Source organism: Oncorhynchus keta, chromosome 1, assembly GCF_023373465.1.
Source record: "Oncorhynchus keta strain PuntledgeMale-10-30-2019 chromosome 1, Oket_V2, whole genome shotgun sequence".
Classification (NCBI taxonomy): Eukaryota; Metazoa; Chordata; class Actinopteri; order Salmoniformes; family Salmonidae; genus Oncorhynchus; species Oncorhynchus keta.
The window spans coordinates 40,167,251-40,185,649 of NC_068421.1; the positions used below are offsets into that span (position 1 = coordinate 40,167,251).

General features: G+C 45.0%; 1 protein-coding gene and 1 non-coding gene across 3 annotated transcripts in view; both read right to left on the minus strand.

The window, feature by feature from the left end:
- Positions 1–5,121: 5,121 nt before the first annotated feature.
- LOC118384978 (leucine-rich repeat-containing protein 75A-like) overlaps positions 5,122–18,399 on the minus strand; it is a 29,355-nt gene continuing 16,077 nt past the window's right edge. For both annotated transcript variants that reach the window (XM_035771719.2, XM_035771728.2), the window contains 2 exons: positions 14,935–15,047; positions 5,122–7,174 (listed from right to left, as the gene is read on the minus strand). In XM_035771719.2, coding sequence (XP_035627612.1) covers positions 6,343–7,174; positions 14,935–15,047 — 945 coding nt within the window. In that variant the 3' untranslated portion in view covers positions 5,122–6,342. The remainder of the gene's footprint in view (positions 7,175–14,934; positions 15,048–18,399) is intronic.
- On the minus strand, positions 10,892–10,967 carry trnaa-ugc (transfer RNA alanine (anticodon UGC)). Its single transcript has one exon. It is a non-coding gene; the product is annotated as a tRNA-Ala (tRNA).

The window sequence follows — 18,399 nt, forward strand, 5'->3', positions numbered from 1 at the left end:
GTCGCTCTTTGTTTTCACTTTTGTGATGTTTCCAAAAGTGACCACCAGATGTCAGTCTAATACCAGAGACCCAAAAAGAGTGCCAAAAAAATGTGTTTTCAATATAATTTTCTGGGCATCATTCCAATGGTATCATTAGAAAAATCAAAACTGGATCTGGTGTAGTTCAGTTGGAATAATAGCTCCCTAGGAAGTGGCACTCACAAATGTCCCTTGAAGTACCTTCTTTAAGTTAAAAAAAATCATTTCCAACCACCTTTTCTTCCTCGCTCCTCACTAAAAAAAGATTAAGAAGGCATTTGTGGTTTTCCTGAATATATGTCTTAGGCATCTGGGGTTTTCCTGAATTTGCATATCTGGACTGATGCGATGGAAACGAGCTACATTTATTGTGGCTACCTAGTGTGAGACGACCCAGATTGCCTGGCAAAACCCTGACTCTGGAGCACTGTGTTACATCTTCTGGACTCTGGATGGATCGTGCAGAGAATCACAGAACAACTGGTCTGCTAGGGGGTCAGCAGAACAGCACCCACGCCCCATCTGTGTGTCCACCTCCAACTCTGTTACCAACTCAATGCGTCTAAGTCTTTGTTTGTTCATTGTCTGTGCAAGTGGGAGAGACAGACTGCTCTAGTTATTGATCCAAGAAATAGCACTGGAACTCCATATATGGGAAAAATGCTAAGTTATTCTGGGAAAAAAGTGCTTTGGGAGGAAATTTGGAGCTGAAGTCCAAGGCAACATTCCAAAATATTTTCAGGCAGAGAATTAGGGATTATTTACTGCAGCTCACTGCTCAGGCATTTTATTCATAATCTGTTACAATATAATGAGACCAAGAAGAGGGGAAAGACTGATAGTATAATAAAGAAAACATGCAGAAAAAGAAGAAACAGATATGTTTATTTCATCGCATTGGCAAGACAGCAAGTCACTTGGTTTTCATTTCATGGAAATACACAGAAGTTTCCTTTCCAATTCATCACCTAAACTGAGAGAGCAAGGAACAGAGAGAGAGACAGAGAGACAGAGAAAATAACTCATTTTCCCTTGAGAGCGAGAGAGAGAGAGAATTAAAAAATTCCAGTACACACCTTTGGTTTATTTGTATTTTTGATTTTTTTTTAAACCCAGGCACATTTTGCTTGTTTTGATTTAATATTCCACTAATAATCATCCACTGGTTTGAGAGGGGGAATTGCAGTCCTGTGGGCAGTAACTGTGGACAGTTAGGAGAGAGTTGCCAGTGATTCCCAAACAAACAAACAAAGATTCCCAAACAAACAAGTATACACTACCGGTCAAAAGTTTTAGAACGCCTACTCATTCAAGGGTTTTGACTATTTTCTACATTGTATAATAATAGTGAAGACATCACAACTATGAAATAACACATATGGAATCGTGTAGTAACCAAAAAAATGTTAAACAACCTTAAATATATATTACATTTGAGATTGTTCAAATAGCCACCCTTTGCCTTGATGACAGCTTTGCACACTCTTGGCATTCTCTCAACCAGCTTCATGAGGTAGTCACCTGGAATGCATTTCAATTAACTTCTAACTAGGGGGCAGTATTTTCATTTTTGGATAAAATGTTCCCATTTTAAACAAGATATTTTGTCACGAAAAGATGCTCGACTATGCATATAATTGACAGCTTTGGAAAGAAAACACTCTGACGTTTCCAAAACTGCAAATAAATTGTCTGTGAGTGCCACAGAACTGATGTTACAGGCGAAACCCAGATAAAAATCCAACCAGGAAGCGCCGCATTTTTTGAAACCGCCTCATGCCAATGACTCCTTATATGGCTGTGAATGAGCTACGAATGAGCTTACGTTTTCCACGTATTCCCCAAGGTGTCTACAGCATTGTGACGTCTTTTTACACATTTCCATTGAAGAATAGCCGTAAGGGACCATATATAAGAAGTGGTCACATGGTGTCTCCCGCAGAAAATCTTGCGTAAAATACTGAGGTAGCCATTTTTCCAATCGCTTCTTATGAGAAACCAATTGCCTCGACGGATATATTATCGAATATATATGTTAAAAACACCTTGAGGATGGATCCTAAACAACGTTTGTCGTGTTTCTGTCGATATTATGGAGCAAATTTTGAAAAAAGTTTGCCGTTATAGTTGTAGCATTTTCCGGTCGATTTCTCAGTCAAGCATGATGTAGAAACGGGAGCTATTTCGCCTACAAAAATAATATTTTTGGAAAAAAGGAACATTTGCTATCTAACTGGGAGTCTCCTGAGTGAAAGCATCTGAAGTTCTTCAAAGGTAAATGATTTAATTTGGTTGCTTTTCTTATTTTCATGAAAATGTTGCCTGCTGCCAGCAGAGCCTAGCATAGCATTATGAAATGATACATTTACACAAATGCTCGTCTAGCGTTGGATGTAAAGCATATTTTGAAAATCTGAGATGACAGTGTTGTTAACAAAAGGCTAAGCTTGTGTTTGAATATATTTATTTAATTTAATTTGTGATTTTCATGAATAGGAAAAGTTTTTAGGGGTATTTATGTCCGCTGCGTTATGCTAATTCGTTTGAGGCTAGGATTACGCTCCCGGATCCGGGATTGCTCGTCGCAAAAGGTTAACAGGTGTGCCTTCTTAAAAGTTCATTTGTGGAATTTCCTTTCCTTCTTATTGCATTTGAGCTTATCAGTTGTGTTGTGACAAGGTAGGGGTGGCATACAGAAGATAGACTTTTTGGTAATTGACCAATTCCATATTATGGCAAGAACAGCTCAAAAAAGCAAAGAGAAACTACAGTCCATCATTACTTTAAGACATGAAAGTCAGTCGATACGGAAAATGTCAAGAAATTTGGAGGTTTCTTCAAGTGCAGTCGCAAAAACCATCAAGCGCTATGATGAAACTAGCTCTCATGAGGGCCGCCACAGGAGTGGAAGACCCAAAATCAAATCAAATTTGATTGGTCACATACACATGGTTAGCAGATGTTAATGTGAGTGTAGCGAAATGCTTGTGCTTCTAGTTGACAGTGCAGTAATATTTAACAAGTAATCGAACAAATTCACAACGACTACCTTACACACACACAAGTGTAAAGGGATGAATAAGAATATGTATGTATACATATATGAATGCGCGATGGCCGTGCGGCATAGGCAAGATACCGTAGATGGTACAGAATACAGTATATACATATGAGATGAGTAATGTAGGGTATGTAGACATTATTAAAGTGCCGAAATTTAAAGTGACTAGTGATACCTTTATACCTTTGTTAAAGTGGCCAGAGATTTGAGTGTGTATGTTGGCAGCAGCCTCTATATGTTAGTGATGGCTGTTTAACAGCCTGATAGCCTTGAGATAGAAGATGTTTTTCAGTCTCTCGGTCCCAGCTTTGATGCACCTGTACTGACCTCGCCTTCTGGATGATAGCAGGGTGAACAGGCAGTGGTGCGGGTGTTTGTTGTCCTTGGTGATCTCTTTTTGGCCTTCCTGTGACATTGGGTGCTGTAGGTGTCCTGGAGGGCAGGTAGTTTGCCCCAGACTGACCTCTACTGCAGAGGATAAGTTCATTTGAGTTACCAGCCTCAGAAATTGCAGCCCAAATAAATGCTTCACAGAGTTCAAGTAACAGACACATCTCAACATCAACTGTTCAAAGGGGGCTGTGTGAATCCGGCCTTCATGGTCAAAAGGCTGCAAAGAAACCACTACTAAAGGACACCAATAATAAGAAGAGGTTCGCTTGGGCCAAGAAACACGAGCAATGGACATTAGACTGGTAGAAATGTGTCCTTTAGTCTGGAGTCCAAATTAGAGATTTTTGGTTCCAAATGCCGTGTCTTTGTGAGACACGGTGTGGGTGAATGGATGATCTCCACATGTGTATTTCCCCCCGTAAAGCATGGAGGAGGAGGTGTTATGGTGTGGGGGTTCTTTGCTGTTAACACTGTGATCTATTTAGAATTCAAGGCACACTTTACCAGCATGGCCACCACAGCATTTTCCAGCGATACGCCATCCCATCTGGTTTGGGCTTAGTGGGACTATCATTTGTTTTTCAACAGGACAATAACCAACACACCTCCAGGCTGTGTAATGGCTATTTTACCAAGAAGGAGAGTGTTGGAGTGCAGCATCAGATGACCTGGCCTCCACAATCCCCCGACTTCAACCAAATTGAGATGGTTTGGGATGAGTCGGACCGCAGAGGGAAGGAAAAGCAGCCAACAAGTGCTCAGCATATGTGGGAACTCCTTCAAGACTGTTGGAAGAGCATTCCAAGTGAACCTGGTTGAGAGAATGCCAAGAGTGTGCAAATATGTAATCATGGCAAAGGGTGGCTATTTAAAGAATCTCAAATCTCAAATATATTTGGATTTGTTTAGCACTTTTTTTGGTTACTACATGATTCCATGTGTGTTATTTCATAGGTGTGATGCCTTCACCCTTATTCTGCAATGTAGAAAATAGTCACACACGCAAAAAAAAACTTGAATGAGTAGGTGTTCTAAAAGTTTTTACCGGTAGTATACAAAGAAACTGCATTATCACATCTCCTCAGTATGACAGATAATATGTACTGAGTTCCAGAGAAACGTCTTCCAATTCTCATCACTGTTAACAGTGTCTATTGTGACTGTTACACACCGTCTGGGGGGCCTAAGGAAGCAGTTGAGTCTGTACTCCCAAAACCAGCCACCGAGACAAAAGAGACGGCACCCCGACAGACAAAGCACTCGCACAGAGAAATTCATCGGAGACACAGTGGAACACAGACAGTGAACTCGTCTATGACATCTCCTACAGGCCCACATACACACAACGTTGTGTTCAACTGGACTCTCCCTGAAATCAGAAAGACTTGAATGAATAAGACATGTCTCAGATAGGAGTAGCCCGGGTGAACAGAATACACACTCTTCTCATTTACAGTGTAGTAACCACATTATCAGCACAAATGTCTATCTGTTTGGGGGATGATAATAGTTTTGAGGAATTACACTTCTGAGAACTGACATTGAATATCTGGACCCAATTGCATTCACCTCGGCTGACACATAACCCTTAAAGGCATAAGGTACTTCACATACACAATTGACAAAGGAGATGAAGCGCATAATCCTAATTCTCAAAGCGTTTTATTAGACCGTTGTTACAAATGGGGAAACATACGCTGTGCGAGAGCTACATATTTACTGAGAATGAGGGAATGTTCTATAGCCGTAGCCTAGAGACAGTCCGTGTTAGATGGCATTGTCGTAACCACACAACAAAATCCCATTAAACGTGTTGATACAACGGTTATAAGTGATACGTGCACTTGACATGACTGGCAGGGATAAAGGGAACAAGTGAGGCTGCTAAAGATGGGTTGTTATAGCTCCTGTCGCCGTAGCGCCGGTCACCGTAGCAACTATGCCCTTTCCCTTAGCCTAAACGGTGCTTTTCGTCACATTAACAGACTCCTCCCTCACATGCTTTACAATCATGAGCCTTATAGTCAGCATCTTTTAACCCGCCTTACAACCAATCTTTTTTTTTTTGGTTTCCATCAATTCTTTCCGCCAATAGCACTTGTTTAAAAGGTACTCGCGCTGCACTCAGATCACATCTGAAATCGACACACTGGAGCATGCATATGCATACAAAAATACTGGGTAGGTAGGATTGGTGAAGAGAGTGCTGGTCAGAGAGATAGAGAGACAGACGTACTGTAGTATCAGAGGGAATTACCGCTCTTCTTCTGTCTTTCTACCAGTCTGTTTGTCTGTCCATCCGTCCTTCCGTCAGCCATCTGTCTGTCTCTCTCTCTGACATACAGTCTCTACACCAAGAGGGGAACAAGTGACAGGCACATAGGCATTCATCCATCTATAGGACAGGGTTAGTAAGGGGGTGAAACCTGAACGAAATATCTCTTTCGTGACAGATATGACAGCCACATGTACATAAGAAAATGTTTATTTGTTTTCTACATTTGATATATAATATATCTATTACTCTTTACTACAGAGGATTATAATCCTAATTCATAATGAAACAACAATAAGAGTTATCACAAACGTCCGCTTTCAACCTGGATTGTCATCTCCCTAAACTGTGCATCTGTGGACGAACAGTCCACCCAGATCGGTTGGTTATTCCGGAACCATTCCAGTCGGTTGAGATGACAGTGCCCCTCCCCCAGATGTCCAACCCAGGAAACAATTTCCGGTTACCTATGCATTCCAAGAACGTTACCTAACGTTATACGAACGTTCACTGCTTGCTGGTACTGCTCTCTTCTCATTCTAGACAAATCGTGGGAGGGGAAGTTCCAAGCAGAGTGGACCGGGGTTCTTGCTCAGGTCAGGGGGTCTAAGTGATCAGTCCCCTCCTCTCCTTCTTCCTCCTTCATCAGTTCAACCGCTCCAGAAGAATGCTGCGATTGGCTGGAGCACGACAAGTGGGAAGACTGACTCTGTGTGTCTTCCTCCTCGAGCTCCGCCCTCTCCACCATCTTCTTAATTCCCTGTCCCCGTGTCTCCTCCCTCCTCTGCTCCTCCATTGTCCACATGCTGTCCTCGATCTCGTCCTCCTTCCCCTGCACCTCCAGGTCAAAGTCCAACAACTCTTCCATCATCTCCTCAATCTCAGTCTCTCCGTCCATCTCCCCCTCCACCTCCGACCTCAGCTCATCCATGCTCTCTGTCCTGTTGATGTCATCCCTGTCATCGTCATCATCCCCCACCCTCCCCTCGGGCTCGCTGGCCTGGCTCTCACCAAACTCCAGGATGGTGGGCAGGTTGCCCTGCTTGGGACAGCGCTTCCTCAGACTCACCAGGAAAGGCTGGGGCAGGGAGAAGATGTCCACGTTGTTGCCCAGGTCGATCCATGTGACACTGGGGAAGCTGGCCGGGTCCTTCAGGCTGTCCGTCAGCTCCTTGAGGACGGCACGGGTCAGCCGGTTGCCGTTGAGGGCCAGGGTCTCCAGCCGGGGCAGCGCACCCAGCGTGGGCAGGAGGAGGAGGAAGGCGTCATCGGTGAGCTCGGTGAAGCCCAGCTCCAGGCTGCAGATGATGGGCGCGTGGCGCTGCAGGTAGGCACACAGGCGCTCCATGTCACGCACCGTCAGGGGGATGCCCGAAAGGTCCAGCGCCCCGTTAGGGGGAGGCGTCGACAGCATCACCTTGAGACTGGGAGGGAAAGGAGGGGAGGGAGAAGTAATCAGATACATGTCACAATGTGTGTTGACCAAACTGTAGGTAAATCTATTTAATATCTCCAATGCAAAATGTGTATGCAAATTGTACATTTCCCAAGCACAAAACATGGTAACGGTCCACATATCATACAGTCAATAAAACTATCAGGGTGAGCTATCTCCGAGAGCAACATACCCCTGACAGGAAGGATATTACATTACTAGACCGTTAGAAGAGCCTGTGTTGAGACAAGGACAGCAGGAGCATGGAGCCCCAGGCATAGCGACAGGTAGGTAGATTCATTACATTACTATCTGTAATACGGTTGTTTTCACCATTTCCTGACACTTCATGTGCTGAGGGGCAGAGGGGTGAGAAATGGGTTCACCCACTTACATGGGAAGGTTAGCAGAGAGATGATAAGAGGAGGAGAGATGGGGAGAGAGAAAGAGAGATGTTTAAGTTTCTGCATAATTAGTAGTCTGCCCCTCCGTGTTGCGTTTCAGTTTGCAAACCTGTCCATATGATCCAAACAAACAAATGCGATGAGATGTGAACTGAGGGAGATTTTCTGCCGACCTCACCGAAACAAAGAAGTGGCTCTCTGTGGCACAGCTAGAGAGTTCACGCGTTTTGGCATAAGCTTGTTTCTTAATACTGTGGTTGACACTCAGGTGTGGAGTGTCTTTCAATTTGGTCACTATGATGTGAGTTTGGATGATTTCGGAGGAGATAAAGAGGGGTCTTTTTTGACACCAGTCAACAAGCAGTAGACAATGCAGTGGCCTTGTGGTTAGAGTATTTGCCCAGAGATTGGACGTTTGGGAGTTCAATGCCAAGTCATACCAAAGACTGTAAAAATGGAACCTGATGCGTCTCTGCTTGGCACTCAGCATTAGGGAAATAGATTGGGGGTAAGGCCCTGCGATAGACTAGTTCGCTGCCCAGGGGGGTGTACTTGTACATCAAGCCGCCTCATGCTATAGAAACAGGAGATGCCACTCCTATGAGCTGTTTCAGCTTGCACAAGCCAAGGCGACTTACTTTACAACAAGAAGTAAAACGCTGATTGGCAATGTTGTTTGCTCAGTTTGGAGACTCTCAACCTAAAAATCACCACAGAATGAAATGAAAACTAGAAAGAAAGTGGAGATAAATATAAAGAAAGTGGAGGTAAATAGAAAGAAAGTGGAGATAAATAGAAAGAATGGAGGTAAATAGAAAGAAAGTGGAGGTAAATAGAAAGAAAGTGGAGGTAAATAGAAAGAAAGTGGAGGTAAATAGAAAGAAAGTGGAGGTAAATAGAAAGAAAGTGGAGGTAAATAGAAAGAAAGTGGAGGTAAATAGAAAGAAAGTGGAGGTAAATAGAAAGAAAGGAGTGAGTCCAGATAATCCAGACCTCGGGGGGACAGATAAAGAAAAACAACATGTTCCAAAGTGAAAATACACTCACAGCACAGCAGAAGTCTTGTGCTTGGCAGTGAATAAACTCAACTGAACAAAGGCCTGCTCTGCATTTTATGCCATAAAAAGGCTAAAGTGAGATCAGACTTGAATGTCTTCCAGGTACAAATGAAAACAATACAATGCATGTGAGGCAGAATTAGGTCTGGACCCCAATTATTATTATCTCCCTCCTAATGGCTGTGTAGTGCTAGGATGTGAGCCAAAGAAACCCATTTATTAGTTGGTCCAAGCATAGAATTACAAGAAGGGAGTAATCACAGAACATTGACTTGAACGTGAATATCCGTTATAATTCTAATTCTATGGGGTCAAGCACTCCGCTCAAATCCGTCAACAACATTGAGACATGGTGTAGTCCCACTTATGCTGCTAAATCAGTCCAGATCTTGTTTTGGTATTAATTACTTAAAACTAAAAGTTTTATAACTTCTCTCAAGCTAATGGATTTTTATGGGAATTGGGTCGTGGCAAACAAATGGAATTACTGGAATGGGGACATCTTTCAGACAGTGTACAATTGACAGTACAGTCATGTTTACACTCAATATGGCTGACGGCCCACCCAACACGGAGCGTTGACTGAAATATCCGTTCCATTTATTATTTGTCTATGAGTTGAAGTCAATGGTCCCTGGGTTATGACCTCATGATGAATCTCTGGCTCCCTTTCAGCATTCTCCCTGTGACTTCTCCCCTGATAGTTTTAACTAACAAATATTTTTTTTAAAGCAGAGCAAAACGTAAATAGAAACAGATGAAACTGGTGTACAGAACATCAATCCCACACTATCAGACTGGCTCCCGACCAGAATCCCACGCTTTAGACTGGAGCAACAGATACTACAAAGATCCGACTCACAACACACATTAAATCCCACGCTTTATGCTAGAGCAACGCAAGAGTCGAGGTCTCTTCCTCTCAGACACAGGAGTCCTTAGATCAAATCAAATGTTATTGGTCACATACGCATATGTAGCAGGTGTTATTGCGGGTGTAGCGAAATGCTTGTTCCACATACTACATACCACACGGGGACCGATCTAGCCAACCAAGACATTTTGCTCACAGTTTAATCCTTTCTTTTCATTTGAACCTAGTTTCAAAATGTAAAACACACTTCATCTGTTTAACCCCAATAACAAACAAACTATATCACATGAATGTGTGTTTATGATAATAAGAGTAAATCACTGTTTTACCCCTCAAGGAGAGACAATAGATTATATCTCAAATCAAATCAAATCACATTTTATTGGTCAGATAGACATATTTAGCAGATGTTATTGCGGGCGTATCGAAATGCTTGTGTTCCTAACTCAGCGCAGTAGTATCTAACAGTGTAGTAGTATCTAAAAACGATTCACAACAACACACACAAATCTAGAAGTAAAAAAATTGAATTAGGATATAAATATTACATTGAGCAGAATACAGTATATACATATGAGTTGTGTAAAGCAGTATGTAAACATTACGTAAACATTATTTCAGTGACTAGTGCTTCATTATTAAAGATGATCCCTTGTATAGTAGCTCCAGTCTGCAGATCCACCCTAAAATCCCTGTCGAGTGAGCTTCACACAAATCACTGACCCTTGGTGACCTGATGACACCATTGTTCAGTGACATAACGCAACCGTAGTGACAGCACAGTGCCATTGCAATATAATGAGTGTGGTATTAAATGACACTTTAGGTGTCAGCTAGTCCATTGGCAGCAAAGATGATATCACTTTTCCCCTGTGTGTGTCTCACCTTATCCTGGTCATCTGTCTCTATGGGAGACGGGCAGAGCTACGGTTGGCCCTCCATTACTGCGTCATTATCTCTATTACCACATTCAACTCTACTTCTCAGATCATTACAGTGGCCACTCATTGTTTTGTGTAGGCCTCACACACACACACACACACACACACACACACACACACACACACACACACACACACACACACACACACGTCTTAATTTGACAGTTGCTTACTTGGCGGCTAAGCATCTGTTCTCTCATCACTGTCAGTTCAAAACAGTCTTGCTGCAGGGAACAGCGCTGTTATTTCTAGTTAGCTGATCCTCAATCCAATGCGTAGACTGCTTAAAGCCTTTCAATTCTAAAGAACAACAGCTAGTATCCTTTTTTTTCTTCATATAAGAACATTATCAATTAGCATACTAGCATACTGTAAGGGACTACAGGGACTTACAGTAGTGAGAGCATATCATATTGTATCGTTGCGTACCGGTCCCCTGTGGGAATTGAACCCACAACCCTGGCGTTGCAAGCGCCATGCTCTACCAACTAAGCCACACGGGACCTTAAGGAGGGTAATGTACACGCAAAACCACATCTCGTTTCTATTTATTAGAGTCCTCTTTCAACATTTCATACCTTGACATTCCTTATCCGTTCCAATATATATATATTTTTTAAATCTCCTCAATTTTCGATCTTGTCTCATTGCTGCAACTGAGGCCAATTGTGTGCCGTCCTATGGGACTCCCGGCCAAGGCCGGTTGTGTTCCACAGCCCTGGAATGAACCCGGGTCTGTAGTAACGCCTTAGGCCGCTGCACCACTCGGGAGGCCAAATTATATTTCCTGTTTAAGGCTGAGTCAGCCACTGCCCAATTACAAAGCCATCCTCAACATTCATCAAGACTATGATTCAGTATCTAACTAGGGGAAGTTCACTCATTAGGTTTCCTAGGACTTTTTCTTTTAACCAATAACCACTTGAACTGGAAATGGGGCTTAGGGGCTGGCACAACTCAGTCAAGCAGTTCCCCCTGCAAGAAGCAGTGTGTCTGTGTACATGCGTGTCTCCATACGTGTGTGTCCATCTAAACGTGTGCGTGTCCTTTCGTGTGTTTGTGTGTGCGGGGGGGGGTGCTGAGGTCATGACCAGTCCAGAGCTGAGGCAGAGTGTATGAGACAGCAACGGCAGAGGAGGAGGAGGAGGAGGAGGAGGAGGAGGAGATGAGCCCTCTCCTCCAGTGCTCCTGTCCCCCATGCTAATTAGCTAGGGGCTAATGTAACCCATGGCAAAAGGCATTAATGGCCCCGACTCCTCCACCACGGAGACAGAGTCACGGAGACAGGGTCACGGAGACAGGGTCACGGAGACAGGGTCAGGGAGATAAAGCTAAAGTGATCCACAGAACACATTATATGCAGACCTGGGTTCAAATACTATTTGCAATCATTTCAAATATTTTAGCTAGGCTCGCTTTGAGTTTGCCTTGCGCAATAGAGCCAATGGAATAGTCCCAATTGTCCCAAAAGCCCGCCACCTGTCAGTCCAGGCAGACTAAAGCAAACAGTCAAAGTATTTAAAGCCTTGGTCTGATTATATGCAGTGAGGTGGAGATATGAAAGAGGTTTCCTCTAGTTACCTCTGTAATTACGGATGGAATGGTGGAGTCAATTAGGACCCGGCAGGCACTGACATGCACAGTGTTACTCTACAATAGAACCCAGGCACTGACATGCACAGTGTTACTCTACAATAGAACCCAGGCACTGACATGCACAGTGTTACTCTACAATAGAACCCAGGCACTGACATGCACAGTGTTACTCTACAATAGAACCCAGGCACTGACATGCACAGTGTTACTCTACAATAGAACCCAGGCACTGACATGCACAGTGTTACTCTACAATAGAACCCAGGCACTGACATGCACAGTGTTACTCTACAATGCACAGAACCAGGCACTGACATGCACACTGCACTGACATGCACACACAATAGAACCCAGGCACTAACATGCACAGTGTTACTCTACAATAGAACCCAGGCACTGACATGCACAGTGTTCCTCTACAATAGAACCCAGGCACTGACATGACCAGTGTTACAGTGTTCCTCTACAATAGAACCCAGGCACTGGCATGCACAGTGTTACTCTACAATAGAACCCAGGCACTGACATGCACAGTGCACAATAGAACCCAGGCACTGACATGCACAGTGTTGACAAGAAAGGAGACATTTTCATCACTATGCAAACCGTGTCACCCAGGCATAACCTTCTCAAATGATAATAATAATATAATATAGAACCCAGGCACTGACATGCACATTTAGCTGACATGCACAGTTTATCTACAAAGCAGGCACTGACACTGACCAGTCATGTGTGCATACAAGAAGGAGTTTTCTACTGGTGTCACAATAACCTTCTCAAATGGGTGACAGTAAACTGGCCTTAGTGGTCTATGCACCCAGTCCAAAACCCAGTCCATAATCAACGACATTAGACTCGATCTGACAAACAGTAGAACGGACAAATAGAACGCATCTCTCCTGAGAGAGAGAGACACACAGACACCGTGCAGAGGAAGGACGCCCACGAGGTAGGTCACAGAAGCAGGGGTGTTAATCACAGCACTGTACATAAATCTCCAAAGTCCATTGTGATTACCGTAGAAGTACAATGACCAGAACAGTCATCATTTTAATGATATGGTAATCGCACTGTCCTGTCAGAGACATATAAATATAATTATATTTCTATGGTCAGAGCCGTGTACAGTGCTAACGTGATTAGAACCCTGTTGTCTGGGCTACTGCGTAGGCGTAGTATTGTCCCTTCTACGGATCCTATTTCTATGGTGATTACGCTGTGGAACAATAGCAGGCGATAGTAGAGCTCAGAGCTGTAAAGGTAAGAGAGACTAGACTGGAGACTGAGAGAGAGCTGAGGAACATCTGTACCCCAGTGTGTGTGGTGTGTGGTGTGTGGTGAGTGTGGTGTGTGTGGTGTGGCACTGAGAGAACAGGCTCAGGCAAGAGCTCTGGGGATATAAACACCACCGCTGGGCCCCTGTAATAACCACCTCCGGGGTCAACGGACCCATTACACGCTTTATGGAAACAGTTATACCATAACACACTTTAGAAGTTGTTACACAGGAACATACACACACACACACATGCACGCACACACACACACATGCACACGCACACACACACACACACACACTACATCATCAGTTGTATACTGTGCAGCAGCTGCGCCATATACAGCACAGCTATGACAGTTAGAAGATCTGCAGCACTGATGGGGAGGGTGCAGCACACACACACACCCATCTGTGGTGCTGTCATTCACTGACTCACTTAGCTGAGTAAATATGACTCCCATTCATCAATGTACTCATGGGTAGAACAGTTAGAGCTAGGGGCAGAGTGAAGGCTTCTGGGAGTACATGATGAATGAAAAAGACGAGATAAGGCGCGCGTGTACACAGATTTGCTCTAGATTAGGTTTATACAGAAACACACACACACACACACACACACACACACACACACACACACACACACACACACACACACACACACACACACACACACACACACACACACACACACACACACACACACACACACACACAGGATGTATTGTTTTAGTCGAGTTAGACTGGACCAAGCCAGACACATAGCATGTCTTGTTTTAGTCGAGTTAGACTGGACCAAGCCAGACACATAGCAGGTCTTGTTTTAGTTGAGTTAGACTGGACCAAGCCAGACACATAGCATGTCTTGTTTTAGTCGAGTTAGACTGGACCAAGCCAGACACATAGCATGTCTTGTTTTAGTCGAGTTAGACTGGACCAAGCCAGACACATAGCATGTCTTGTTTTAGTCGAGTTAGACTGGACCAAGCCAGACACATAGCATGTCTTGTTTTAGTCGAGTTAGACTGGACCAAGCCAGACACATAGCATGTCTTGTTTTAGTCGAGTTAGACTGGACCAAGACAGACACATACACCAGATTATGTGGCATTTTCGTGACTTCCTCTGCATTGACCACTGAGGAAGGAACTGGGAAATCAGGGAGGATGCCAGGTGAAACGATGATTCAGTCCGATCCGTCGGCCCAAGACGCCACGTCAAGCCTTTTATTTGCACAAACTAATCACATTGATTAACAACAAAAAAGGCCTGCCCCGTGCAAGCCTGCAGTTCTTGCGTGTAGGCCAAAGAGTGCGCCAGTCCACACTGACCCAGAATTACATTAGGAAATGAGAAACGTACATTTGACAAAACTTCTCACATATAAATAAATAATCATAGCTTCTTCTGTGTGTGCATGCTGCCTTTGACCAAACTTTCTCTCTAGCTCTAGTGACCCATCAGAGGGTACCACATACCCATGTGATACACACACACACACACACACACACACACACACACACACACACACACACACACACACACACACACACACACACGTAGGTGCGCACGCACAACATGTCCCCTGTCTCCTCACCATGCCTGCGGCTTCCTCTTCAGTATGCCCTGCCGTCTCCACTGTGAGTGTGGGCTCAGGTGATAGGTCAGCTGGCGACACACCTTCTCCATGGCACCCAGAGAATCCTCCCCCTGACAGAGAGAGAGAAGGAAAGAAAGAACGTAAGAGGGAAAGAGAGAAAAACAGACAGCGTAGGTTAATATTGGCTGACAGGGGAGCAGAGAAGCTGAGTTGTAGCACACAAACACTTCTTCCTTCGTCTGTGATGACAGGAGAGGAGCTGAGGGACTGGGTTATATCTGGGTTATATCTTTCATGCCGTCCCTAGAGTGGGTTGAGTCACTGATGTGATCTTCCTGTCTGGGTTGGCGTCCCACCTTGGGTTGTGCCGTGGCGGAGACCTGGAATGATGACTCCTTGCTGTCCCCAGTCCACCTGGCCGTGCTGCTGCTCCAGTTTCAACTGTTCTGCCTGCGGTTATGGAATCCTGACCTGTTCACCGGACGTGCTACCTGTCCCAGACCTATTATTTAACCATGCTGTTAATTTATGAACATTTGAACATCTTGGTCATGTTCTGTTATAATCTCCACCCGGCATAGCCAAAAGAGGACTGGCCACCCCCCATAGCCTGGTTCCTCTCTAGGTTTCTTCCTAGGTTTTGGCCTTTCTAGGGAGTTTTTTCTAGCCAATGTGCTTCAACACCTGCATTGCTTGCTGTTTGGGGTTTTAGGCTGGGTTTCTGTACAGCACTTTGAGATATCAACTGATGTAAGAAGGGCTTTATAAATACATTTGATTTGATTTATAGCTCAGGCCCTGGGTTATACCATGTTCTCTCTCTCTCTCTCTCTCTCTCTCCCTCCCTCCCTCCCTCCCTCCCTCCCTCTCTTCAGAAGCACTTACGTATCGACGCCAGGTTTTCACAACAGCTACACAGGTAACACAACCCACAGAGACATATAACACATTTTACGGAGAACATGGAATGCTCTTACCATGGCCGCCAGAGGAAGAAAGTGAAGGGTGGCACGGGTATGCAAAGATATTATACAGGTCATTATTGTCTGTGAGGTCATATCGACGCGCTATTGGTTAATCTCTGCTATTCTGCGCCTAGGTCATCGTCCCAGAAGGCCAGTACGTGCTGTTGGTGGTAAGATCCCTAGGAATGAAAACGAAGCCATTATATGAGGCCACTTAGGTTTCTTATTCAGGGAGAGATTGGTAAGAGGTTCAAGGGTCTGCCCTGTTGCTGCTTTGTTCCCAGCGTGTGTGTGTGTGTGTTTCTATGTGTGTGTGTGTGTTTATTGTTTCCAGCTCCCTGCCTGTGTCCTCTGGAGGTAAGACATATTACATTATTAATGTCTCCACTTTCTCCTCCACTAGTTCAGCGAGCCCTACTGACGTGGTAACTATACCAAGCATGTGTACCGCCAAATACGCATCTTGTGGATTATATGATTGTGTGTGGATGCCTGTAGTACAGTAACACAGGATTTTATAGCTCTTGCAATTTCCTTTGAGCAGATGTGGTCCCACAAGTGCTAGCTGTAACAATATGGTTACACATATTGATCAAATATGAGATATTTACAGTCATTCGTTGGTAGCCGTTCGAAGTATCTATCTCAGTTTGGCTGTGTGATAAACCTGTTTGTGGTGTCTCTCTGTCTGAACAGTAGTCTGTGGGAGAAGGGGAACAGGAGGTATCGACCAGTCTGTTACTGATCATCAATACTCTGCACTAACTCACCATGTCCCAAATGGCAACCTATTCCCTACATAGTGCACTCCTTTTGACCTGGGCCCATAGGGATCTGGTCAAAAGTAGTGCACTACTTAGGGAACCGGGTGCCATTTGGGATGCAACCTCTCCCCACTGATCTGATACAGGCAGCAGCAGGCTAGCAGCGTATGCTGGGCTACCGAGGGATTCCTCTCCATGCTGTGTCCACTGGCCTAGATATATCTACAGCAACCAGCAGACTCTGTCTCAGACTGGCACACAGACAGGACAGGACAGGACAGACAGATAGACATGTACAGGATGACACTGTACTGTAGAACAACACTGTTCTGGTAGTAGGGAAGGGAGAGGCTATGCTTTTCCTCAGAGACATCTATTTACATATATATGGGGCTCTGGTTTTCCTTCAGTCATGTTGCTATCAGCCAGTTGTATAGCACCCTATCAAAATGAAACGTCGCACACACACACACACACACACACACACACACACACACACACACACACACACACACACACACACACACACACACACACACACACACACACACACACACACACACACACACACACACACACACACACCTTGGGATGCAATCTGCACTGTAAACCTCTCTCCCGGTTCTGTTCTATTTGACTACTACTTCACAATAAACATGACAAGGATAGATAATGAATTCAATACCTACAGACTCCCCACTGTCTCCTCTCCTAAGACCCAATCAAAACCATCTCAAAGGAAGTGCAGTACGGTCAGTATGCATTCCCCTGTGTGGTATGGCTGGCTGTGTGAGTGTATATATATAGCTGTGTGTGTGTCTGTGTGTGCGAGAGTGTCACTGTGACACAGGGCAGAGCTGCTCTGCTCTCTGTCCCTGCAGACAGGCTGCAGTCCCCTACTGACAGAGGCATCAGAAACTCAGCACCTCACCGTTGGGCCTCACAGCACTCTCCACTCCTCTCCTCTCCTCTCTCCACACCTCTCCCCTCCACTCCTCTCCTCTCTACACTCCTCTCCTCTCTACACTCCTCTCCTCTCTACACTCCTCTCCTCTCTACACTCCTCTCCCCCACTCCCTCCCCTCTACACTCCTCTCCCCTCTACACTCCTCTCCTCTCTACACTCCTCTCCTCTCACACTCCTCTCCTCTCTCCACTCCTCTCCTCTCTCCACTCCTCTCCTCTCTCCACTCCTCTCCTCTCTCCACTCCTCTCCCTCTACTCTCCCTTTCTCCTCCCCTCTACACTCCTCTCCCCTCTACACTCCTCTCCTCTCTCCACTCCTCTCCTCTCCTCTCTCCACACCTCTCCCCTCCACTCCCTCCTCTCCTCTCTACACTCCCTCTCTACACTCCTCCTCCTCTCTCCTCTCCCTCCTCTCCCTCTCCTCTCTACACTCCTCTCCTCTCTACACTCCTCTCCTCTCTCCACTCCTCTCCTCTCTCCCTCCTCTCCACTCCTCTCCTCTCCCTCCTCTCTCTCTCCACTCCTCTCCTCCTCTCCTCTTTCCACTCCTCTCCTCTCCTCTACACTCCTCTCTCCTCTCCACTCCTCTCCTCTCCACTCCTCTCTCCACTCCTCTCCTCTCTACACTCCTCTCCTCTTTCCACTCCTCTCCTCTCTACACTCCTCTCCTCTCTCCACTCCTCTCCTCCTACACTCCTCTCTCTCTCCCTCCTCTCCTCTCCCTCCTCTTTCCACTCCTCTCCTCTCTACACTCCTCTCCCCTCTAC